At 37.2% G+C, this 26988-nt stretch overlaps 2 protein-coding genes across 2 annotated transcripts; both read right to left on the bottom strand.

The window, feature by feature from the left end:
* Window positions 1-208: 208 nt before the first annotated feature.
* Window positions 209-12374, bottom strand: LOC307142936 (uncharacterized protein). Its single transcript, XM_079844133.1, has 10 exons — window positions 12014-12374; window positions 9279-9444; window positions 8961-9134; window positions 8587-8751; window positions 7121-8404; window positions 4973-5098; window positions 1644-1766; window positions 1371-1496; window positions 614-757; window positions 209-478 (listed from the first exon to the last, which is right to left on the bottom strand). Exons 2-10 carry the CDS (start codon window positions 9340-9342, stop codon window positions 321-323), a joined length of 2364 nt encoding a protein of 787 aa, XP_079700259.1. The 5' UTR covers window positions 9343-9444; window positions 12014-12374; the 3' UTR covers window positions 209-320.
* On the bottom strand, window positions 12175-26177 carry ppef1 (protein phosphatase, EF-hand calcium binding domain 1; the record flags this gene model as incomplete). The annotated part of the gene is made up of 16 exons (XM_079844135.1): window positions 12175-12374; window positions 12467-12551; window positions 13034-13197; window positions 13829-13935; window positions 14041-14183; window positions 14481-14666; window positions 15273-15635; window positions 15765-15914; window positions 16266-16302; window positions 16494-16660; window positions 16831-16877; window positions 17312-17426; window positions 18173-18342; window positions 24462-24522; window positions 24709-24836; window positions 26123-26177. The coding sequence occupies 16 exons, from the start codon at window positions 26175-26177 to the stop codon at window positions 12175-12177; spliced, it is 2178 nt and encodes a 725-aa protein (XP_079700261.1).
* Between the last annotated feature and the right edge of the window lie 811 nt (window positions 26178-26988).

Here is a 26988-nt window from a genome sequence, read left to right as displayed (position 1 = left end):
TGTTAATGTTTTATAACATTTTTAAATCCAGCATTACCTTTTCATATGGTATTTTCATACAAGTTATATATTCATTTGGAAAAAAAATTAACCTGCAATATGCCCTTTAAGCAATAACAAAGCTGCAATTTATAATAATAATACATGCCATAAATACAGTGTTTACAGTGTATAAGAGACGTCTTTCAAAATCAAACGTATTCCAAAAAATATATAAACATGTTCTTAGTTTATTTATACTAAGATGTAGAAATACAAAATACACCAGATAATTAAATACAATACACAAAACAAGAAAATAATAATGAAATCAGCCCTCTTCATTGTGAGGAGCTGGTGTCTTTGTCTACTGGCTGGCAGTTTTTTCGGCTGTATGGGGATATTCGGTGTGTTTCTGGACAGGCACATTTGAAGCCACCTCTGTGATTGATGCAGAGGTGAGAACAGCTGCCATTCTTCAGTTCACACTCATTGACATCTGAAAAATATCAGAAGAACTCTTAACAGCAAGAATTCAACTCTCAATGAATAACTACACAGCTTTTAGTTGCGTATATAATGTATATGCATGCATCAGTCTGTGCTGGCAGGGTATGCATGTTTGTGTGCTGGCCTTCACACTGGTGTCCATTAGGGTGCAGTCTGTATCCACGAGGACAGATACATCTGTAAGAAGCTGGCAGATTCACACACTTCCACTCGCACGTGTACAACTGTTGTTGCTGGAGGACCTCGGTTTCCTCACACTCATTAATGTCTAAAACCAGACCAGAAAATACAACTTAAAAACAACAACAACAACAATATTCATTAGCTTAGAAATAATATATGCTGCTCTTAAAGGGGCCATATTATGGATAAACGTCTTAAGGTACAGTAGTAAAAAATAGAAAGTCTTCAAATTGACAACACACATTTTTAACACATTGCTTTATTGGTTAAAGGCATGTTCACACTAAGAACGATAACTATAAAGGTAACTATATTAGCATCCACAGTGGATATTATTGTGCTGTTTATTAAAAACGCGCTGCAGTTTTGTCATCTGCCGATTTAAACGTATGAGTTCTTTAAAGCCGGATGGGGCGGTCATCCAACTATATAGTTTGTATGTGGCGTAATTGTTATATTTGTGCTATTCCATTATATTTAGAACGATTTTTAGAACTATAACTTTCATTAAGCATTTTCATTTTTGGGTGAACTATCCCTTTAGGTTTCCTGGCATTAGTCTACATTTACAGTAGTCAGCCTGTGTGTTATAAATAAGTGTAAATATGACTTTCCGACCTCTTTAGACATATCTGCATCTGTCCAGATAAGATAAGATGTGTTAAGATAAATAAATTAAATATATGTAGTAGACTGACCAACGCAATGTCTGTTGGTGCTGCCCAGTTGGTATCCTTTAGGACACATGCACTGGAAACTGCCTGGCGTATTAATGCAACCAAATGCACAGAGCGCCCTACCAACATGCTGGCACTCATCTACATCTGCAGATAAAAAGATGAACAGATCAAGATCAGTTTGAAGTATGTAACCACAAATTGAATATATATATATATAGCCAAATGACATCTCTAACTTTGAAAATGGTTGTGTCATTGGCGGAGCATCACACCAGACACTGATTTACTCACCAGGGCAGGATGTCCCGTCTGGAGAGAGCTGAAACCCTGGACTGCAACTGCACCTGTAGGAGCCCAAGGTGTTTTCGCAGGCCTGCTGGCACAGGTGCAACTGCTCCACACACTCGTCCAGATCTATAAATACCACAGACAGGCACATGAAAAGACCAGCACACATACTTACAAGTACTAGCATGTGCACGCAGGAACACATGGACACAAATATTGATGAAGAAGAGCGATATCAAACACATTCCTATATATTCAATATATGCAGATGCATGACCAAGTATACAGATACACACTGACACAAGCAAACATTACTTATCAGGATGAGCAGAAAAAGGAGTGAAGCAGCTATACAGCTATGCAAAAAAAGAATGGTTGGAACAATGTATTTAGCGCTGTCCACTTGTGATCAGATCACAGAGATGGATGTCAATACCAGGTGTAAAAAGACAAAAGAAATGACAAAGGAATAGGAAAAAGCCTTGACTTTCAGAACGTGCTCACTTCAAAAATACTGTACATTTCAATCTGGGTCCTCTTAGTTCATGTTTATCACTTTAAAACACAGTTAAGTGTGTGCACTGTACCACAAAAGCTGTCTACCTGAAAACCAAGTGTCAAAGAGTGAGAGATGGCCTTTTTTTAAATGAAATTTAAAGGATGTTTTTGAATAAGAGACAGTAAAGTGACTGTACAGAGCAGGTGTAATATTTTACAGATGTCAGCGTATGCAAGTAGTGCACTTAGGTGGCCTGTGTTCTATTCAGACAAACTGGATCTGTTTAAGCATTTATGGATTTAGAGTGATATTTCGTTAAAATCTTAGACTATTCCATAAACTGCTAATTCATCTTCACTGACATAGAGAAGCACATCTTAACTTGACAATAACACAAAATGCAGATGAATGTTGACAAAAGATTCATGACTGAATCTGCGCCCGCAGAACTGTGAGCTCTGTTGAACAGATTTGACCATATTTGAATCAATTCTGCAGGAAAAAAAAAAATAGATTTAATCTGTGCCTGGTTGTGACTGGCTTAAACTGCATGTTTATACTGTAAATACTATTCATAAAAAGGAACATTAAGCACATTCATGTGTAGACCTACACTCTTAAAGGTGCAGTCAATATGACATCTTTGTTCTGTGTCGGCCATCGTAGCTTCTCTAAGTGCTTCGAAAGGGAGGGGTGAGGGGTCACCACTAGATGCCGCTAAAATTTACACAGTGCACCTTTAAAATAAAGGTTCTTTATTGGCATCTACGTCTCTATGAATAACTTTCAACATCCATGGGACCTTTGTATTGCACAAAAGGTTCATTATAGTGGAAAAATGTTCTTCAGATTATTAAAGGGGTCATGAACTGGCTTTTTAAATTTTTTTATACTGTTGTCTGAGGTCAACTTATGACGTTCTCGTGGTTTTTACATTCAAAAACATCATAATGAATAAATAATGGGCTATTTTCTGTCTTGGTTTTGAGGCTCTCTGAAAAACAGTCGGTTTTGATGGGCGTGCCGCACTGAAGACTTGGAAGTAAACTCCCACGGCTAGGATTGGATAAGATTTGCATATTTAATGAGCTTCTGCTCCCCTCTCAGTGACAGCGTGTGGCAAACGGCAACCGCGCGCGCACACACACACACACACACACCCCGTCTGAAAAACACATAGCCCCGGGACTTTGGGCTTTGCGAGCTGGCGTTACAAGTCCCAGTCTGATCACGAATTAACCAATAACACCTTCTCCAGCCTGTGACCGCGTGCTAAGGTACAGGGCCGTGCAGAGAGTTCTTCAGGGGCAGGGGCTCAAATGTAAAAAAGGGGCAATATATATATATATATATCCTTATGCTCACAAAGCCTGCATTTATTTAATCAAAAATAAAGAAAAAACAGTAGCCTTATATTGTGAAATATTATTACATTATGTTCTTTTTAACTTTTTATTAATCCAACAATCTTGAAAAGAGTATCACAGTTTCCATCATTGACATTAAATCCTCATATTAGAATGATTTCTGAATGATCATGTGACACTATGCTGAAAATCCAGCTGTGATCACAGGACAGTGGAAAATCAGCAGTCAATCAAAACGCACGCAACCCATAGCAACGCGTTATGGCAACGCCTCAACATAAATTGTCCGACTTTTGAGCCGTCCGTTACTATTGTATACATTGTCATGTTATAATAATCACATTTATTTAGTTTTATTGACCACGATATTATCATTGATATTTGTCTGAGTGGGGCACTTTTGATTCATTTTGAAAAAGGGCAGGGGCTCGAGCACCCAAAGCCCCCCCCTCTGCACGTGCCTGCTAAGGTATGTAATCAATAGATATCAAACGATCTGTAACAATGCAATACTAACACATTAAAAAAAAACATGTTTTACTCACATAAGTGTGTTGCACCGTTCCTGTCGGATCAAATATAGAAGGCACAGCATTGTTTTTTAATCTCAATATATCTGCAAATCCAGTCTCGACCTCTATCTTATTTACAATCGATTCCGTGGTGAAATGAAGCGAACAAACGCAATGTCTTACGCACATGAGCTGGAACCGGCATCGTTTAACTCCACGAGTCGGTGGGTGGGCTTGAGGCGGTGCTTCTGCGTCCTATTACGTCAATGGTTGACATTGTGAGAGCTCTCGTTTTCTGGGCCTGGTGTCTATAAAAGCTTTTCTTTGACTTACAGGATATTCTTATATCACAATGAACTTTTATATACCAAAGGCTCAAAGGAAAGTTGATTTCTCAATTCATCAACCCTTTAAAATGTTCACACTAAGAAAATGTTCACTGAAATGTAATTTGAGGAACCCAAAATGGTTCTTCTATGGCATCGCTGTGAATATATAAGAGTATATATTGTCTTTTAATCCTTATGTGAATGATGGACAATTCTAAAAGCACAGCATAAACCTCACACACGTGCTGTAGCTTGTCTTTTAGCTCTACATAATAGCCTGATATGGGTCAAGAATCCAATGCCCTGGGGTGACACCAGAGGCTGATGTTGAGTCTTGAATGCATTCAGGGCTGAATTGACACACCACAGCTGGTTTGCAACCAAAACCATAAATCTAAGACACACAGGTCAAGGATGCATAAACAAGCTTTTAACCCAGTGTCAAGACCACCTCTTAACAGAAAAAAACACACAAAAAAAACAGTAAGCCACCATTCCAAAAGTGGAAAACCTATAATCAGTGGAGTCTGGCTGTCGAAAGAATGCTATTCCGTAGTCGTATTGCAATGGTAACGATACTACAGTCAATAGATAAAATTAAATGTGCATGTGGTTGCTCTCTCACCTCGACAGGTGCGCTGGTCCACCAGAAGCAGGAACCCTGGTTTACAGAGACACTGGGCGCGATTCTGTTGATTGACACGACAGATCTGAGAGCATCCTCCATTGTTTAGGGAGCAAGGAGTTAACTCTGCAATGAATATAAACATAATATGAGGACATTAAGATCCAACTAGTTAAAAAAAAAAGGATTTATACTTAAAAAGTATAAAGTATGGTTTTTAAATGATGATCCAAGCCACTGTACACTGAACAATTTAAGTTAAAGTATTAAGTATGTTTTTAAATGCTTTTGATACAAAAAGTGCCAGACTGAGTGGTCCCTTTCAAATAATATAGTTTAGTTTGCATGCTATGGTTTAAGTTTAGAGAACAGGACATTTGCTCACTGCTAAGAAAATGAAATCCCACATCCGCAGTGGTTTACAGATACTCCAACCTAATGAATTTTCCTTGTGTAGACAGGAAACACTTTTTACAATTACATGATTTTGAAAATGACGGTTTGTTAAACAGAAACAGCACACTAATGCACAGTGGTAAACTTAATTTGATTAAGTTGACACTTTGAATAAGATACATTCATGTGCATTTTTAAAATAAGATAATGTATTTAACAGAACACATCAGGTCTAAACAGTAATGTCCACCAGTATAAACACATATTCCCAGATGTGTCTGATGACATTTAAAGCCATTCAGTCTGAGGCCATCTATGATGAACATTTCTGCCTGTCACCTGCTTAGAGGAGTGATGAGCAGGATATTACACAGATGTCAGATATCTACAGACATATACGATTGGAGTGTGAGTGAGGGAAGACAGGAAAGAGAGAGAGAAAATGTGGCAATACAATAAAAGCACCACAACATATCTTCCCAGCAATTTTCATGTCTTCAGTGAGCATGTGATACAACCCTGTTAAATGAACCCTTTCTTAAAGGGTCATTTCACCCAAAAAGGAAAATTCTGTCATCATTTACTTACTAATAAAAGCCTAAATTCAATTTGTTCAGCGTATAACACAATCGAGTCTCTTCAGAAAATTTTAAAATTAATTTGGTTAGTTTTATGATCTTTTTGAAGCGTCAAAGTGGTAGTGGCATAGCTGTCTATGAAGGGATAGAAAGCTCTCAGATTTTATTAAAAATATCTTCATTTGTTGTCTGGCTATCACCAGACCAAGCTCAAATTGAACATTGGTCTGGGGAGTCTGCTATGCATTTTCTACTGCACAATATGCGTTAAATGACTGTACGCAATCGGATAGTCCTTTCAACCAATCAGACCACAAGAGGCGTGATCAACGGGCAACGACCCATCACTTCTCTATCCGTCATCGTGTTAAACCCGCCAATAGCGCGCCAGGTGTATAAGCCAGTCTGTGATTGGTTCCCGCAAAAGTGTAACAGAAGCAGTAGAAATGAAAGGTTTCCAGACTGAGTTGCAGGGGAAATCAAATCGCCGGCAGATCAGGCTGGGTTTTGCATTTGTGTTGCAAAAAAAGAATGAAAGTCTTACGGGTTTGGAATGACATGAGGGTGAGTAATTAATGACAGAATTGTAATTTTTGGGTGAACTAACCCTTTAGTAAATCAAAAAAAAAAAAAAAAAGCATTCTTCAATTCATAATTCTGACTTTTTATGTAATAAAATATGACATCCTTAGGATGAATTCTTTGATATATTCCTGATAAATATGGAAAACCATTTCCTCTTCATAAGAAAAAGTAAATCAAAATTATTACATAAAAAGTCAAAATTATGAGATACTAAGTCATAATTATGTCATTATGTTAAATAATTATGTTTAATTGTGTTAAGTCATAACTGACAAAAGTCGAAATTATGATATAAGGCCAAATTATGATAACATTTTTTATTACAAATATTTGAATAGTCGAATTGTCAATTATCTTACAAATATGACTAAGTATATAATAATTTCAACTTTATCAAATCATGATTTATTTCTATGTGGTAGAAATGGGCTTCCATAGATAACAGAAACAATCATGTTGTGTGCACTATATAACATGTACTTTCACTGTCTCGTGATTGTGCATTCAATGTTAAAAAATATTTCTCAATTTTATCTTGCAAAAAACTACTTTTTGTACATATTTAGTTCTAATAGGTTTCATATCTTACCTAAGCAGAGAGGTGTTTGGCCACTCCACTGTCCATTGTGTTGGCAATAGCTGTAAACATCACCATTGGTCAAGGTGTATCCAGGGTAACAGGCATATTGAATATAATGCTTATACTGAAACGGGTCGGGATTCTTTATCGACCGAAAGTAGAATGTTCCGTGAGAAGGAAATGGAGGGTAGGGACACACTGGGCGACGTTTCCTTATTGGAACCCTTGGAAGATCCTTCCATGCTGGAGAACCAAATGTTTGTTCGGGGTCACTCTGATTGCTTCTTTCATTTACTTGAAGATCATCAGTAATGTCAGTAAAGTGGTGGACGTCTGTTTGAGCCTTCAGAAGCAGGCCTGACATTAGTCGGGTAGCAGTCGCCAAGACCGCCATGCTAGATGACGTATGTTCTAGTGTTGGAGATGATTCCTGGAGGTCTGGTCTTTGTTCACACAGTTCTCTGCAGGTAGATGGGGTGGAAGACTCTAGATAGGGCGTAGAGGAAACAGACTCATGTTTAGACACCTTAAAAACCGAATAGCTTGTTGTTGGAGGTGCAAAACTCTCAGTGGTGGCTGCATCTGAATCTTCTGTGATGAAAGTCCTTGACTGTAGAAGGTAATTTGTGCCCAGTTTGTTAATGTTTGTTGCAGGTGTAGTTGATGTCCAGTGTGAATTATTTGTAATGTAATCTGGTAAAGTCTCTGCAGCTGAAGTGACTGAGGCTCTTTGAAATAGTTTGTCTGTACCAAGCGTGGAACGATGAGCTTTTTTATTTCTTCCGTATGGTGTTTCAGTAAATGTCTGATCCATGACCTTGATTTGTTGAGTGTCCATCACTGGGGTAAAGAAGCTGGTTTGTGCGGTGGTGGTTAAAAATGAGGATTCATTAAAGGAACTGACTAATGACGTTGTGTTGACATTGGTAGACGTCATTGGCACAGTTTTCTGAAGTTTGGAGTTCCTGATTGGATCCTTGACGTTTACAGGGTAGATGATTGGCTCAGCCCTTCCGCCATCTTGTGTTTTGTCAAACAATAGACTCTTTGAGGCCATTTTCTCTACTGGTTTCCTAATATTTTTCTGCTTGTTATCTGTAAAGTCAAGTCTGATGTGAGGGACCCCAACCAATGCTGATTTAAGAAAAGCATCCTTGGGAGTAGAGATTGCGAGGGTGTTTAAATGGCTATGTAAGCGAACTTTTAGATTTGTAGGAACATCACGGCCCTGTGCTGAGACAGGACCATGTGATGATTCTTGCTTCAAATGAAGAACACTCATGATATCAGCCACTATAAGAACAATAAAAAATAAAAAATAAACATAAGGAGAAACATGAAGGAGCCAGACCAAACAGACGGTCAGTTGTACAGGAAGTCACTGCAGCAGTTATTTAAAAGCAATAAGGCATAAAAAGGTATATAGTAATAGATCAAACAGTTTTGGCATCATACGCTTGATTCAGATGACATACCTTTGCAGACAGGCTTAGTGCCGTTCCAGCTTTTCCCTTTGCAGTAAAGCAGCGCATATCCAAACAAACGAAATCCAGCATCACAACTAAAGGTGGCCAGCGATCCGTCTTCAGACACCATAGTACTGCCATGCAGGAGATCACCAGGGCTGGGGCAACCTGACGCTGGGGTACAGAACAACTGTTGGTATGGCTGTAAGTCTCAATATTATATTAGAGACCCTATAAAATGATACTTTAAAATTAACCATTGTAGTTTATTTTTTACCTAGCTTCAGCTCTAGACAAATCTCATCTGATTAATTGATTAATGCCATAGTAAAGAATTTTTTTAAATAGTCACAAATATCAACAAAAAAAATGAGTTCACTAACCCACACACAGCGGTGGGTCTCTGGCCCACTGTCCAGACACACAACTGCTAGTACGGTGACCATGGATCCGGAATCCTGGATTACAGGTAAAGGTAACATACAATCCTCCATACCGGAAAAACATACGCCCATTTTCCAAGTGCCCGAAACCACTGCAGCCTTTATCAGCAACGCCTAAGTGAAAACCATCAGATATACTAACACACATGCAGATATAATAATTTCATATTTACCAATGTGAAAAGATTAATTATCCTATGACCTCTATCTCAATCAATATACAAATGTCAATTACAACACATAATCATGATAGTGTACCTGGAGTTAGTGTCCAAAGCTGGGACAAAAATACACACAGCAGTGCACCTTTCCAACCTAGCATGGTTGAGCAAATTCCACCGTATAAAAGAGGCTGTTGAAATCCTGAGAGTGTCAGACTGCAGATGAAGATCACTCAGGAAAACTGAACTCTAGAGAGTGGAGTCTTGAGCACATGCAGTAAAAAGATGAGGGGAAGGGAGAGGAAAGGGGCGGAGACATGACAGAATAACAGGACTTTAAAACCTTCTGGACACTCTTCAAAACAGGTTGAAAACAGAAACAGACAGTATTTTTTTTTTCTTGTTAAGGGGAGTAACAGCAAGTCAGCTAAGGTGACTTCAGATGAAAATACAGCATAAAACCCAATTTTTGTTTTTTACCTGTGTCAATGTGTGTTTTTAAGTATTAATAATATATTATAGCATTTATTTATAGAGTATTTATACGCAACATTTTTATATGTTTAGTTTTTGTTAAGTATAGTTAAGGGGGTAGACAAAGTAATGGGGTCTTTACAATGAAACTGGAAAAACGAAATGCTGTAATGCTGTTAATGGATATTAAATGTGATTTAGATTTATGGTATTAACATTTACATGTTAAGAGAAAACTGACCATCCTTTGGAATTTTGCTAATTTACTGTAGGATGTTGCACGACAAAACATTGTTCAAATGAATAATTAAATAATTGTTATATAGTTAGTTAAATCTATAAAGCAGGATGCAGAGGGGTTCAGTCTTTACATAACCAATTTAAATGAAGTATGCAGCATTACTAGAAATTTAGAATTCCCACAGAATGTAAATGCAAAAACCAAGTAAGGAATGTCTTACCAGTCTCCCATCAGCAAGTCCCCTCTTATTTTAACCCCATAACATTTTGAAATAATGTCTGGTGAGGGTATAAATTGACATTTTTTTTGTTGGATAATAATAGATGTTACATTGTAAACCACGCACAAGATGCAAACAGAGTAGCTAATATCAGAGAAATATCTACAACAGAAATGACTCATGACTCAAAGTGAAGTCACAATTATATGGTTATACACTGCCAAACAATTATTCTGCACTTGGGAATTGCAGTGCTACACAATAGCTGTGACTGCATTTAATCCCTTCTTTTTCAGTATATTTTAACATTTTATTTGACATTTACAGGGAGTGCAGAATTATTAGGCACGTTGATTTTCTGATCATATTTTTTTTCCAGGCACATTTGACCAATTCCAAACCACAGTAATCCTAATAACTACTATTGATTTAGTATTTAATAATGTATAAGTGATATATAATTGTTCATGAAGGCTGGAAATGAAAATCACCTTATATTCAGGTGTGCAGAATTATTAGGCATGTTTTCTTTTACAGATAAATTGAGCCAAAAAAGAGATTTAACTCAGACTGAAAAGTCAAAAAGTATTAAATGCCCATGAGAAGGATGCAATACTAATGCAATACTAGACATTGCAGTTAAGGCATGTCCATTGGACAGTGAAATGCTCGTTGGGTCAGCAGGGTCAGACAAAAACATGTGGCGGAGAAAAGACACCTATTAACCGCAAAAGAATAAGAATTAAGGTGAAGAATTTAGGGTGAAACCATCAGGAACCCTTTAGTCTCCAGCGCCACCATTTTCCAGAGCTGCAACCTACCTGGAGTCTCCAGAAGTGCAAGGTGTCAGGATCTCAGAGACTTCAGTTAGGTAAAGAATCCTAAAAAATGACCCCCACTAAATAAGAATCATAAGCTGAAGTGTTGTAAAATACATGAAGCCTGCTTTTGTATAGGCTTTATAGGTTGAGAATGACTCTTGAAGGACCAGCACCACATCCTCTAGTACCACTGTTTGAAGAATTAATCTTCCAGAATCTGGCAGTACGTTTTGGGAGTTCATTTTAGTCCATCCTGAAGTCCGTTTTGCAGAGATGGACTAAAAATGAACTCCCAAAACGTACTGCCAGATTCTGGAAGATGAATTCTTCAAACAGTGGTACTAGAGGATGTGGTGCTGGTCCTTCAAGTGTCACTCTCAACCTATCTATCCATAAAGCCTATAAAAAAACCTTCTTCATGTATTTTACAACACTTCAGCTTGTGATTCTTATCTAGTGGGGGTCATTTTTTAGGATTCTTTACCTAACTGAAGTCTCTGAGATCCTGACACCTTGCACTTCTGGAGACTCCAGGTAGGTTGCAGCTCTGGAAAATGGTGGCGCTGGAGACTAAAGGGTTCCTGATGGTTTCACCCTTAATTCTTCACCTTAATTCTTAATTCTTTTGCGGTTAACAGGTGTCTTTTCTCCGCCACATGTTTTTGTCTGACCCTGCTGACCCAACGAGCATTTCACTGTCCAATGGTCATGCCTTAACTGCAATGTCTAGTATTGCATTAGTATTGCATCCTTCTCATGGGCATTTAATACTTTTTGACTTTTCAGTCTGAGTTAAATCTCTTTTTTGGCTCAATTTATCTGTAAAAGAAAACATGCCTAATAATTCTGCACACCTGAATATAAGGTGATTTTCATTTCCAGCCTTCATGAACAATTATATATCACTTATACATTATTAAATACTAAATCAATAGTAGTTATTAGGATTACTGTGGTTTGGAATTGGTCAAATGTGCCTGGAAAAAAAATATGATCAGAAAATCAACGTGCCTAATAATTCTGCACTCCCTGTATTTAGTAAGTTATATCACAAAAGTAAGATTGAAACTTCTTACCTTTATGAAAAATGCAAATCCTGGAAAACGGCATAAAATAATGTACTTTGAGTAACTGCTTATTGTCCATAAGATGTAAAAAAATAAATAAAAATAAAATAAAAATGAAGTGCCAAAAATGATTTTGAATTCTGTCTTGTCTGTGATCTGATCATGCAGAATTAACCCTGCTGCTTCTCTTTGACATCTAGTTTATGAACCACCCTGAAAGCCTCCAGGAACTCATTAAAATCAATGCTGCCATCTTTGTTAAAGTCTATGCTTCTAGCCATGTCGTCCATCGCCTTGTCATTCACAGCGACCCCCAAATGTGAACTGAAGAGCTTCCAGGTCTGACGAAACTCCTCGATGGAAATCTGACCTGCATGTGAGTGTGGAGAAGTGGGTTATGATCAGCACACAATAACCAGCATTACAATCTCATTAAACAAACAGGAAAACAGTGACACTAACCTGAGTGATCCTTATCAATGATGTTAAATATTATCTCTAGGTCAGTTCTATACCTATAAAGAGTTTCAGCCAAGTTTTGTGTTACCTAAAAACAAAAATCAAGTTTTTATTAAAATTAGGCTGAATTGTGAAATACTATATTCTCAAAATAAAGTAAACAATGGCGCAGTGGGCGGTAAGACATACACATATGTGGTTAAAATTTGGCAACCAAATATTTCATATTGCCTGTTTTACAATGGCTTCAAATGTGACTCAACCAATCAGAGTTTAGAGTTGCAACTATCCATTTTATAATAATAGTTTCACAATTATTTACTAATTATTTACCATTTCAGTATTTACTACTATTTATTATTATTCGGTTTTTTAAATATTTTTTTTCTTCTTTTTTTGTGGCAAATATAAGCATTAACAAATGGTTATTAAAATATAAACCATTTATTTCATTAAATTCCCAGTGGAAATTATTATAAAGTGACACATGTTACAGTAACATAATATAGTTTTACCCATATCGCCCACTCATACAGCCAAAATATAAATATAGATGATTAAGATGGTGACCGGAGGGATGGGCTCTCCAAGGCTGATGTCCTCGAAACAGGTTTCGTACTCCACATTGCCATCCGCACCAAGACGGGCCAGGCGTGGGCGCAGGGTTCTCCACGGCAGATCCAATCGCAGAACAGACTCCACCACCTGAGCCCACTCGCTAGTGGAGATGCGGCCTGTGAAAGACAGAAAACAACATTTTATTTTAGTTTCAATACTATAATATACAATAAAATATAGTATAATATATTACATTATTTTATTTTATAATATAATGTTTGGGGTCAGTATGATTTTTTTTGTAAGAAATTATTTTATTCAGCTAAGACGCATTAAAATAATCAAAACTGACAGTAAAGATAATTATTTCTAATTCAAATAAATGCTGTTCTTTTGAACTTTATATTCAAAAAGTTTCCAACATTGATAAGAAAGTTTTCTTGAGCATATTATAATGATTTTTGAAGGATCATGTGTCAACGAAGACTGGAGTAATGGCTGCTGAGCTTTGCATCAGGAATAAATTAAAATGGAAAACAGTTATTGTAAATTGTAACAATATTTTCACAATATTTGAACAAAAGCAGCCTTGGTTTAAGATACACCATTTAAAAACATTAAAATATCTTACCAACCCCAAACATTTGAACAATAATATAATTAATATAATATAATATAATATAATATAATATATAATATAATATAATATATTATATTATATTATATAATATAATATAATATAATATAATATAATATAATATAATATAATATAATATAATATAATATAATAATATATTATAATAATACCTGTGTTGTCAAAGTCATACTGTTGAAAGGCAGTCATCAGCTCAGAGCGGTGAGCATACAGCTTCTCTTTCAGAGCCCTGAGTGCTGAACCTTCTGCTACACGAACCCTAAAACAAATGTTTGTAAATAGGGACACTTCCTCATAAGCTGACACACAAATTCATATACTCAACACCTATTTATTACTGAAGGTAGTTAGTGAGTGAGAGTACTTCTGATGGAGGGTGAGTTTTCTGGTGCTTCGACTGACTTGATACTGGAAGAAGCGTGGGACGAGTTCAGGCCCCAGTTTGACATACGCTCCACGGTTACTGCCCTCTTCATAGTAGTTAGATGCAGAGAAAATGGTGATAACCTTGGATAAAAAGAAGACAATTGCTGAGTTTAAAGACCCCAAGTTCAAAACTGAAGGGTTGTGGTCTTTTATGCATGTCAGTTTGCTTTGATGTCATCCATTTTCAAATGTACTGTTAAAAGTATATATTCACAAATAGAAACATTACTGCCATTTTACAGGACTGTAACAGATCTCTTTATGGGAAAAATTGGCTGCATGCAAATATGTATTCAAAAAGAGAAATACTGTACACTACAAAAATATAAGAAGTGATGTTGGCATAATGACAAAATGGATCATGTTTCCCATGTTCACCTGACCATTGTGGCAGAGCTCATAGCCCTCCTGTTTGCACTCGTGTGATCTGATAAGCAGACAGAGACCGTGTTTCTGCAGCAGCATCTGGGTCACATCCGGCCCAAAGTAACAGCCTCCACCACGGAAAGCGTTCGGACTGCAGCCATTTTGATTTTTAGGGTCACTCCAAAGGATATCGACAATCTGTATTAGACAAATTATGACAATGTGTTCAATGTTTAAAAATGGTATTATAGTATAAAAATAAAACAAATAGAAACAGGACAGAATAAACAATTTAGAATTGAGCATAACTAGAAAATCATATATTGACTATAGAAATACTACAGACATTTCCATAACTTTCCATGACTTTTCCAGACCTGAAAAACACACAGGTTTTACATCTCAAAGCTCTTTTAAATGGTTCAGTCATATTCTGTACTAGAGCTTTAAAGGAACACTCCACTTTTTTTGAAAATAGGCTCATTTGCCAACTCCCCTAGAGTTAAACAGTTGAGTTTACAGATTTCAAATCCATTCAGCCGATCTTTGGGTCTGGTGGTACCACTTTTAGCATAGCTTAGCATAGATCATTGAATCTGATTAGACCGTTAGCATCTCGCTCAAAGCGAAGCTATGCTAAAAGTGCTACCGCCAGACCCGGAGATCGACTGAATGGATGGAGCCTATTTTCTAAAAAAGCGGAGTGTTCCTTTAAGCCAAACGGAGTTCCAAGGCAGAACGGTTTCCCATCCAAGATAGAAGCTATTAGTCACACAGGCTTACCAACAAACTGTTTCAACTCACTTGCTGCCATTCCAGTTCTTCTCGGAGTGGCTCGGGGGGCTCTAGGGAGACGAAGGAGTCCAAGAAAGGGACCTGGAGCACATCTGTGGGGCTTGGCAGACTGGGGGAAGGAGGAGGTCGACGTGGAGTATTCCGCGACGAGACACGGGATGATGAGGAGGAAGAAGAGGAGGATGAAGAAGAGGAGCAGCTGCCCTGCTTGGTAAAGGGCTTCTTCCTCCTGCGGGAGGCGCGACTGGTGCGGCCTGAGGTGCGAGGGCTGTCTAACCTGGATCTGCCGCTGTGTCTGCTGCTGCTGCGACTGCAGGCGCGAACGTTGAGATGATCAACGCTGCGTTTGGGCAACCTGAGAGCAGACTTTACCTGCAAAATAGACGCAAAAAATACACAAGAAATACAAAAAATACTATAAGGCTAAAAACTATAGCTTTAAACTGAAATTATTTTATCATGAAGAAATACTATAAATCCAAAGACAAATAAAATACCTACTTTATGCCTTTCAACAGTGCTCAGAATGTTCAGATCAGTTTTGTCCGATATGCCACCATGAACAATAAGGACTTTGTTGTCGATGACAGTTGCAAGAGGAAGCAGGCTGAACACATCCTGAAGCAGTTGAAGGATTTCCCTGCCATGAGTCTATTGAAAAATGAATAAACATTCATTTAAATGTCCAATAGGTGGCAGCAATGTCTAATATTCAGAAGTGAACCTCACACTTCAAAATATTTAAAAAAAATTAAATAAAAATATCAAAATATATAGAAGCAATTAACAAAATAAATTAAACTGTAAAAAGGGGGGGGGGTATCAATATATATTGCAAATAATCTAGAGAGTTTAAGGCTTTCCTTTTTTCAGCTGCCTTAAGTATTAAGAAGAAAAGTACATTTGTGAAAATAAAACTTACCTATAATTAAAATATTATTACATATTCAACCTCTTTGTTTTGCATAAAACACCAAACTTAAGCACACAAAAAAAATCTACCTTGTACTTCTGCATGACTTCTCTTGTGAATCCGTATCTGCAAGAAAATAAAGAATTTACTCACTAACAAATATGATTTTTTTTTTATTCAGTTTTCATTTCTGAGGACATTCTTGTGGTATACCATTTCGAGAATATTTACTTTTCCCCACCAGGATGTATTGACCACGGAAGAGCTATTCATTGGTTTATTAAAAGTCATGCCTTCGGTAATCTTTTGAATGTTACCTGAGGTTCATGATGTGGTCCTCGTGATTGCCTCTGTTCAGATGCATGTGGTCGGGGTAAAGCAATAGGAAGGCAAACAGAATGATGATGATTTCTGTAGATTTCTTTCCTCGATCCACAAAGTCTCCATTGAATATGTAGGGGTTTTCCGCAGAGGGCAGACCGTTCTGAGAAATAAGGCAATACATCTTGAATGTAATAAGACACCAGTGATGCCCAAGTGGCTTTAATGAACTCATTCTTTGGCTTTGCTTAGGTACATTAACCCTGCAACAATATTCAGAAATGCAATCACTAGAAATGATATTCTACGTCGAAACAATCAATCTGCATTTACCTTGTAAAATATAAGCAGTAAGTCATCCAGGCTACCATGCAGATCGCCTGTGTGAAAGAAAAGTCAGCACATAAAAGCTGTTTATCATTCCAGGGAATAATATTGGTATCAGGGATGAAAATATGCAAAATAGAAACAATTTAAGTGGTATAACGTGATCTCTTTTAGAGTATTCCAAGATGGGAATTCAGTTATTCATGCATGCTTTTCTGTACTAATTGAATCTGGAGCGCTGTTGAGTATGAAATGGTGCAGGTTGGCTGTGATGAGCCCATTGAGATACAGTGAAGTGCTTTATGAAGTGCAAAATAAATAAGCACTCATTCATTCATGCTGCCATCACTTTTTCCCCCGAGAAAGATATCGGAAATATTGCACATCTCAAATGCACTAATGCAACTTATTAAAGATGGATTCTACAGAAATATCAACTGCATTTAAATGACTATTCTAGTATTTTACAAAACACATAGCATCTTACCACAGATAGTTATCTCTTTGGCATAGGACGTCGACAGGTATATGACGTTTGGCATCTGTTTCAAGAGCTTCTTCGTTTCATACAGTAACTGCAGCACATATTTCCCATGAAGAGTCTGAAAAAGAGTCATACATTTACAAGTCAATGCATTATTAACTTTGCTTGCAGTTCCTAAAATAGCTAAATGTTTAGAATAGCAGAAAAAGCTTGTTTAGATACTGTTTATAAAAAAAAATGGTTTTAATCATTTCGAAAAATAAGTTAATAAATATACACTACACACTAAATACTTGAATTCAACAAGAACATTTGATATTGATCAAAAGTGACAATAAAGACGCTTTTGTTACAACAAAAGGTATATTTAATAAGTAAATGCTGTTTTTTCATTTTCTATTTTATTTATTTTAAAAAAATCCTGAAAAAAAATATCTATCACAGTTTCCACAAAAACATTAGCAGTACAACTGTTTTTTTATATTTATTATAATTAGGTTTTCTGGAGCACCAAATTAGGATATTAGAATGAGTTCTGAAGGGTCATGTGACATTGAAGACTGGAGTAATGCCTGCTGATAATTCATAAAAATGTAATTATTTAAAAATTACTCTAAAATAGAAAACTGTTTTTTATTTTTATTTTAAATACACAGCATCCACCTTGCACATACTACAATGACCATTCAGTGTTAACTGAAACATCAAAAAAAGTATTCTGAGAAAATAAGGTATAATATTGCACAATTTGGAAACCATTTTATGTTTTCTAGACAGAGCTAAATAATGCACAAGATGATTTTGTTTTTTGCCAGAAGGCTCATATTTGTTCAGACGATTAGTGAAAGTTTTATAGTGTTGTACCTGCTCCACCTTGAAGGCACTGAGCAGGGCATTGGTATCAGTCACGCTCAGCGGGAAGGAGAGACGAGGGCCGCTGTACGACTCCGCCACGACAATCTGCTCGTACTTCAACTGCCTGACCTCCTCAGTTAAAGGGTCAACCACAGAGTCCAGGAGGTGAGAGATCAAGTCTGGAAGAAACAGAACATGGCAACTGTCATGATATGGGAAGCATAAAAGAAGAATCATATCAAACAAATGTCACAACTTATTTCGTATGAAAAGGTGTAACACCGAAGCAATCACAAAACAATTTTGTGCTTTTTGGGTGGTGGAAAGTGCTTCATCTTTTAGAAAGATTCACACAGAATTAGTCCAACCAACCATTTAAAATGAAGTAGAAAAGGCAAAACGCCATTAACATAAAACATAAAAAGTGTAACCTTTCCTCCCCCAATTAATGTGTCTATGTGAGAACTATCCATTAGTATAATCTGTAAAAACATCAGCCTGATAAATTCATGTAAATGTGAATCACAAAACATCAAAAGGTTTGTGTTATTGTTAAGCATGGCTGGGCATGTGGCAAAATGAGCACACGGGAACATCAATACAGACGGACAGGCAATATCGGTTTCAGTTTTCAGTTATTAAACAAATGATTAATTCTCAACCTGGAGTCTATTATGAAAGGCTTATTTTGATTGCCCATCAAAATACCCAGCACACAGTTCCATAACACAATGTACCATACTTCAATTTGCATAGCGTCTGGCCCTGCACAGGGATTTGAGCAGTGCTGACCCATTGTGCCATTCTTGAAAATGTAAATTTGCAGTGTTTCCCATAAATTTATGCGGAGACTTGAATTTCAGGAACAGATGTTTGTATTGAAAAGAGAGCAAATGCAGCATTATTTTTCTGTCCTTGATTTAGCCAACATCTACTGGAATCATTCCCTGCTTCCTTAGATAGCTTCTGATAAATAAGCAATAGCAAGCTCCATTTGGTTCTCCACATAAAGAGCTCTACACTCCTGGGCAAAAAATGGGCAAAGCCCAAAATCTCTAAACACTAAGCTTTTAATTGTCTTAACCACAAATTATTAGTTAGGAAATTAGATAAATTTAAGCAAATGCACTTCTTAAAAAGCCATTTCTGTCTCAGAAATCTTCAAAGACAGAATTAACATGTTTTTGACAGAATATGGGAAGATGAGTTGTAACACGAGTTACTTGGTGATGCTCCAGAGCGGTGTCTTTGAAAATCTATATAATAAGTGCATCTCTAAAAAAGGTGGTGTCATTGTGTGGGGAGCCTTTTTAGCTGCTGGTATTGGTGAACTACTTCACTGTAAAAAGTTATTTAATACTTTGGAATATAGCAGAATGGTTTGCTTCCCACAAATTAAAAGTTTATCTAATGAGGAATGATCAGATGTTATATTTCAACAAGACAATGCTCCTGCCCAAACTGCAAAGACAACCAAGAAGTGGCTTGAGAACAAGTCTATCAGGCTCATGTTTTGGCCAGGTCAGAGTCCAGATTTGAACCCTACAGTGAATATTTGATCTCACATTAAACTCAAATGAACTGGGAGACATTTTTCAACTACTCATGAACTGTTTGAAGCCATTGAGTGGAAAACACTGACTTTTCCTTCCTGTAAAAAGCTGCCTGCAAGTTGGGGAAGGCTATTACGCACTAAGTTACTTTATCTACAGTATTTGTACAAATTTCTTTATTCTCACATTTCCAGACCAGTGATAAGAAAAAAAACTAAATGTTTTGCCATTTTGTGTTGCCCCTTTTTTTGCCCAGGAGTGTACTATCTGCTAAAATGAGAACGATATTTACATTTTGTAGTGTGATGCTGTGGCAGATTTTTCTTTTAAATATGTACTTATACTTATTTCTTTTAAGTATGAACCATAAGTGAGGGATCCAAACATGTCCAGAAATTGGATAAAGCCAATATTCAGGCAAAGAAAAAAAATCTGCTGAAGCATTTTTTGTCCATATTTTGGGCAGAAATCTGCAAATACACTACAAAAACTAACACTTTTTTTTTTACTTAATACTTTAATTCAGCTAGGATGCATTAAATTGATCAAAAGTGTCAGTAGAGATATTCGTTACAAAATGCAGTCAAATGCAGTTCTTTTGAATTTTCTATTTATCAAAGAGTCCTGACATCCACGGAAATATGAAGCAGCACAAACGTTTCCTCAATGATAATAAGACATGTTTTCGAGCACCATCATATTAGAACGAGTTCTGAAGGATCATGTGACACTGAAGACTGGAGTAATGATGCTGAGAATTCAGATTTGCCATCATTGGAATAAATTACATTTTAAAATGTATGAAAATAGAAAAGTTATTTTAAATGGTAAAACTTTAATCTGTTTTTACTGTAGTTTTGATCACATAAATGCAGCCTTGGTGAGCATAAGAGACTTATTTCAAAACATTTTTTAAAAATTCTTGCCTGAAGATACACTTTAACATACTTCCTAATTGTCAACCGGCAACAATTCTGGAGCCACGGAAACAAGAAAACCATCCAATTCAAGCCCTAGATACATGATTACCTGACAAGATTAGTCATGTGCACTCTCTGCCCACTCAATGGGAACTAATTTAAATGCGATTTCCCCCAAGGAAAGCTAGTTTAGTGTCATCACAGCCTGAAGCAAAGAGCCCCCATGAGAATAATAGTGGAAAGAATATTTAGCTAGGTAAAACAATGAATATTTGTGCTAGGGCTGTGCGATATTGAAGAACAATGCGATATGCAACACCTTGTTAAATAATGCGATATTCAATATGCGATACGATATTGCTTTAAGTGTGCAAAATCTATTTAAATTATATTAAAAAAATTATAAAAAAAAACTTGGAATGATACCATTTATGTGTTTCACATTCTTTCTAGGAAAAGAAAGTATCGCTACAAATTTTGAAAGTGACCAGCAGTGTTTTAGCAAAAATTAGTCACAAATCTGAAAATACCATTTTAACATCAATGTAAACAAACAAAAAATGTAATGCCAATATTTAAATACCAAAAACTCTTTGCTTGACTTGGTAATATATAGTTATATCAACCTAAAACTTAACATCAAGAACATCCAGGTAAACAAAGACACCTGAACTAGGTGTGGACGATTATTTTTGTTATTTTAATTTATCTTTGTTGTTAAAAATAAGAACTAAAAACAGTAGTCTTCACATGAATTAAATATACACTGATTCATAATAAAGCTACAAAGGTTATTCAGCCAAGAGCACGGAGTGATTTTCTCTTTTTCTTTTGTTGTTTGACAGACAGCGGCAGGTTTACTGTATTAGCAGGCCATCACTTTAAAGGGTTAGTTCGCCCAAAAATGACAATTCTGTCATTAACCCATTTAATCCCAAATTTTTCCCAGACACAAAAATATCCAAATCATGTGTCATTAGTATCCCTTTGAAACAATCAATCATCATTTTTTGAAATTTTCATGGAAAAGTGTGTGAAAAAGTGTGTTTTATGATCGGTCACAATTGTGACCGGTGGGATACTGTGTTGTATCAACCATTGTATTGATTTAATATAGGTCTATTTGACCTGTGCAGTGTTTTTGTGTGTGTTTTTGTGCGTGTGTGTATGTTTTTGTTTGTTTTTTTGTTTTTGTGTGTCTGTGTGTGTGTGGGTGGGTGTGTGTGTGGAGATCAGACATCAGAGGAGACGTGACCATGTGTGAGTGTGTGTGTGTGTGTGTGTGTAGATCAGACATCAGAAGACCATGTGTGTGTGTGTGTGTGTGTGTGAGAGTGTGTGTGGAGATCAGACATCAGAGAAGACATGACCGTGTGTGTGTGTGTGTGTGTGTGTGTATGTGTGTGTGTGTGTGTGTGTGTGTAGATCAGACATCAGAGAAGACATGACCGTGTGTGTGTGTGTGTGTGTGTGTGTGTGTGTGTGTGTAGATCAGACATCAGAGAAGACATGAACGTGTGTGTGTGTGTGTGTGTGTGTGTGTGTAGATCAGACATCAGAGGAGACGTGACCATGTGTGTGTGAGTTTCTGTGTGTGTGAGTGTGTGTGAGTTTCTGTCTGTCTGTCTGTGTGTGTGTGTGTGTGTGTGTGTGTGTGTGTGTGTGTGTGTGTGTGTGTGTGTGTGTGTTTCTGTGTGTGTGTGGAAATCAGAGAAGACATGACCGTGTGTGTGTGTGTAGATCAGACATCAGAGGAGACGTGATCATGTGTGTGTGTGTGTGTGTGTGAGTGTGTGTGAGTTTCTGTCTGTCTGTCTGTCTGTCTGTCTGTCTGTCTGTGTGTGGGTGTGTGTGTGTGTGTGGAGATCAGACATCAGAGGAGACGTGACCGTGTGTGTGAGTTTCTGTCTGTCTGTCTGTCTTTCTGTGTGTGTGTGTGTGTGTGTGTGGAGATCAGACATCAGAGGAGACGTGACCGTGTGTGTGTGTGTGTGTGTGTGTGTGTGTGTGTGTGTGTGTGTGTGTGTGTGTGTGTGTGTGTGAAATTGGTTGAAAGTAAGGTAGAACAGTTAGCCTATGTGTATTAGTATGTAGATACAATGGGTTATCCCACCGGTCACTATTGTTGCCGATGACATGTTTGTGAGTTCTATGACCACATTAAACAAAGTTGAGTAATTGCAAATGCATATATCAATACTAGACGCCTTAAACAAGATGTGTACCAAAAATCTATGTCCTATCTTTATGTTAACATACTTTACCACCCTTTTCTTTGGGAGCTTTCCTGCTGCCATCCTCTTCTCTTGGCGCAAACAGGAAGTAAACAGCTCTGGTCATGTGACAATTTACAGTAAACATGCGACACTGCACATATTTCATTGAGACCCTTTATTATTTCAATATCTGCTGGAAATGCATTGATAGATCATTCAGTAAAATTTTTATAGCCTTAGAAATGAAACATTTTTTTACGGTCACTATTGTGACCGGTGGGATTAAACGGGTTAATTACTTACCCTCATGTCTTTCGACACCCGTAAGACCTCCGTTCATCTTCGGAACACAAATTAATGTGCCAATAGAGGCCTTTCTGAGCCATCGGATTTCAACTAAAATATCTTCATTTGTGTTCCGAAGATGAACGTCTTACGGGTGTCGAACCACATGAGGGTAAGTAATTAATGACAGAATTTTCATTTTTGGGTGAACTAACCCTTTAAGACCTAATGCACGGATCCTATTGACACGCATTCGGTTTCTTTCCCCAACTGATATTGTTCACTTAAAGCATAACCAACTGTGTTTACATGAATTCTCATCAAGACAGCCATTTTGACATAACTGTGTGTATATTTGACAGTTCGAGTGTGTAACAAGACACGAAACAGAACTGAAGGGATCACACGCTTTCAGAGAGGCGGCTTGTGCGCACGTTTCAGTGTGTGTCGAACAGCAGACAGCACGAGACTGCAAGGAGTTGTTTTTCGCAAGTTATTGCGTTTAATAACTCTTTTAACGTCAAGCAAGTCACATAAGTAACAGTCGTGTGCCCAGTCTATGCGTCGACCTAAAACATACACTTTTCACAATGTTGAAGTAGCCTATTAAAATCATTCAGATATTGTGTGCCGTTGCGATATGCATATGTACATTTGCGATATTTCGATATATTGTGCAGCCCTAGCCCATGAAGTTCTCAGTACTATTACGGTTGTAAGAACATTCTATGCAGTCTCTCTCAAGCTTTTCCTACTGTATTTTCTGTGATCTCATTTAGGTGTTCACTGCTCTGCTTGACTAAAGATGGGACTAATTGTCTTCTGTAATTCTGCACTTTGAACAGCTGCCTGTGGAGGCTGGTTGCTGCATTTCTGGCTCTCTCTGCATTACCACAACTCAAAATGGGATCTCCCAAGGTTGCTAAGCAACTGTGTCTCCATATAGTGTGTTTCTGGAATCACTGAAAGGATAGGTGTGCAATAGTCAAGAGGGAGACCTTTGATGCAAAAACCACAAGTGCTAGGGGTTTTCCAAAGCTGTGTTAAGGGACAGCCAAATTCAGATGCTGATGAAATAAAAATCACTAAATAAAAGTATATTTAGCTGTTTCAAACCAATATAGCCTGACAAACCCCATGGCTCAACCAACAGAGTTCAGGGGCGTTATTATTGTCAGACCAATAACAAATGGGAGCATTTGAATTGTTCAGAGTTGCCTTATTTTTGCGATTATATTTGGCGATGTTAAAATTACACATTTTAGCTTTAAAAAGAAAGACGCCTTTAAGAATTTCTATCTACATACAACACTTAATTCATTACCTGGTCCATTCCCATTAATCTGTGTGAAGTTGTCAAACATGAAACTGAAGAAACTGGAGAGCTATAAAAATGAAAAAGATGTAAACTTGTGTCAAAATTAACCATCCATTCATTTCGTGGAAAAGCAGAGTTTTAACATCAATATATAGAATAAACAACAACATAAATTAAACGACATCAGAGCAAGTTCATTAAGAGTAAGTTAAGATTGTGTGGATTGGCCATAAGAACCAAGTGGTTTTTATACCTGCAGTTGGTCCTGTTCCCCTGCATACTCAATGGACTGAAAGATGTTCCATGTATAGCGTCTTCTCATCTCCAGGCGGGCAACATAGCGTCTGTACCAACGCTGGATCAGTATGGCAGCTTTTATGGCTAAATATGTTAAGAAAACACAAAGAATGCAAGCGGCTGATGTAAACAATCCTTGAAGCTAGTTGTGTAACCACAGTTTTAAGACTAACTGGGAAGAGAAATACCGGCAATGGGGGTTTTCAATGCACCTGGATCCATTAATTTGTACCTGCATCCATATATGCATACTTTCCTTTCTTAATATGCAAAAGCAATAATATGTCTAAACATGCAGTAGGCACGGAAAAAAAAAAGACCCGGGATGATCTACTAAATGCTCTGAGATTCGTAAATGTGCAACCATTTGACACTTTGCTATCGATAGCTTTCAGATTTAAAAAGTTGAAAAATGGCAGTGAAATGTTAGTCGCACGGCTCTTTTTAAGTGCAAGTGTTTTGGTATAAAGAAAGGTGCTCCTCGTGGTTAAATGATACTTTTTAACCACACCTGAGTAAATTATTTTTGAGACCATGTCTGGGAAAGATTTCTTGATTGCACATATACAGAGATATTAAGCATTAATGAGTAAAACCAGTCCACTATAGCAACCTTGCAAAGATGTACAGTTGCTACAGCTGATTCCCATTAGTCTTATCAGATTCATGTTACCATGCTAACGTCATGCTTTAATGCACATACAGCTTTTGGTACAGACAGGGACACTTGGATCCTTTCCAGAACACTTGAGTGCAAAGACAGCTAAAAATAAACCTCGTCTCAGGGGGTCGATATCACAGGTGCTAATTAAAGAAGTGCAAAGAGCAGTTAAGGAGAAAGAACACAACACAGACGTCAGAGCCCAGGCATTGCCCGAGAGTACACACCCATAGAGAAATGATGAGCTGTGTTTGAGAAGGATGGGAGAATTGCTGCTGCTTTACCTCTAAAAAAAAAATCTGATTTGTACTTTCAAAAGCATGTAAACATTTCTACTATCGCTGATATTGTGCTTTCATGCCAACTGAACTAGTACTTCTCTATAGCCACAAATGGGACACAGACAGTGATGACAGATGCTGAAGAAAGTGCCTTACTCAGAGCTGGGCTGGGCTGCTTGATGGAGCCATCTGTGTGAGAGGTGATTACATTAAATTGAATAATTTGAGTAAAACCTTGGGGGTGGGAAAAATGGGAAAATAAGGATAGAACTGGGGACACAAAATGCAATGCAAGCGCTGCAATATTTTTTAACAAAGAAATAATACAAACTTGTTGAAACCAGGGTTGTTGCAAAGGGGAGAGGAAAAAAGAGATCAAGCTATATTGCAAATCACATTCAAGCAATAGGGACAAAGAAGCAATTTACCCGTTTCCGAGGGATGTGTTTGGTTCTCAACGGCAATGGATGTGCCGCATCCCATGATGGTACTGCTTGCTTCTGGTCATGAATCTCTGAAATTCTTGAGGTTCATTTCTTCATTTAGTATCCAGAAATGCCTGTGCAAAGAAATAATACAGAATAATTGTAACTGAAAGAACTTAAACGTGATCTGTACCAAGACTGCAACCACATATTCATATCTTCGGTAGCAACGTAATAGTTTCACAGTAAAAAATAAAAAAACAGTTGTTGAAAAATACATGCATCTGAATATTGTGAAGACGCATCATTTGTTACCTCTGTAATTAACAGACCTTATATTTCATTACAGTGCTGTTTTGATATTCATAATGAAATGATGGCATTAGATAAATAATAAAAAACACTACTGTTTGGAACTAATCCAGAATCAGAATAATGTGCCTCTGTAGAATAAAGCAACAAAAAGATACTTACTGCAAATCATGCTGGACTTTAATCTGTGCCCCAAAGAGGCTTTCAAAAGGCCCTTTTAACAGTGATCAATCTCTGAGAGTGGGCACAGGGAGAGAGATGTAGACTGTTGTTTGTCATCTTCACAGCGTTAGAATATTAATATAATAATAATTATTATTATTATAGTTGACTAAAACATGTTTGCTTAACTTCGCTCCAGATGCTTAATATTTTAAGTAACTCTTAAACTAAATAGATATTTAAAAACATCGACACGGTATTTATCCCTTTGCAACAAAAACGGCAGAACAAACGATCGTAAAACTAGGCGCATATGAATATTACAAAAAAAAACAACACTTACGATGTGTATACGTTACCTTTCCATTGTCCATCATTCAGTACGACACGCATAC

This window comes from Gobio gobio (assembly GCF_949357685.1).
Source record: "Gobio gobio genome assembly, chromosome: 19".
Classification (NCBI taxonomy): Eukaryota; Metazoa; Chordata; class Actinopteri; order Cypriniformes; family Gobionidae; genus Gobio; species Gobio gobio.
The sequence above is the reverse complement of the archived record's forward strand: the minus strand, read 5'-3'. Positions and strand labels throughout refer to the sequence as shown.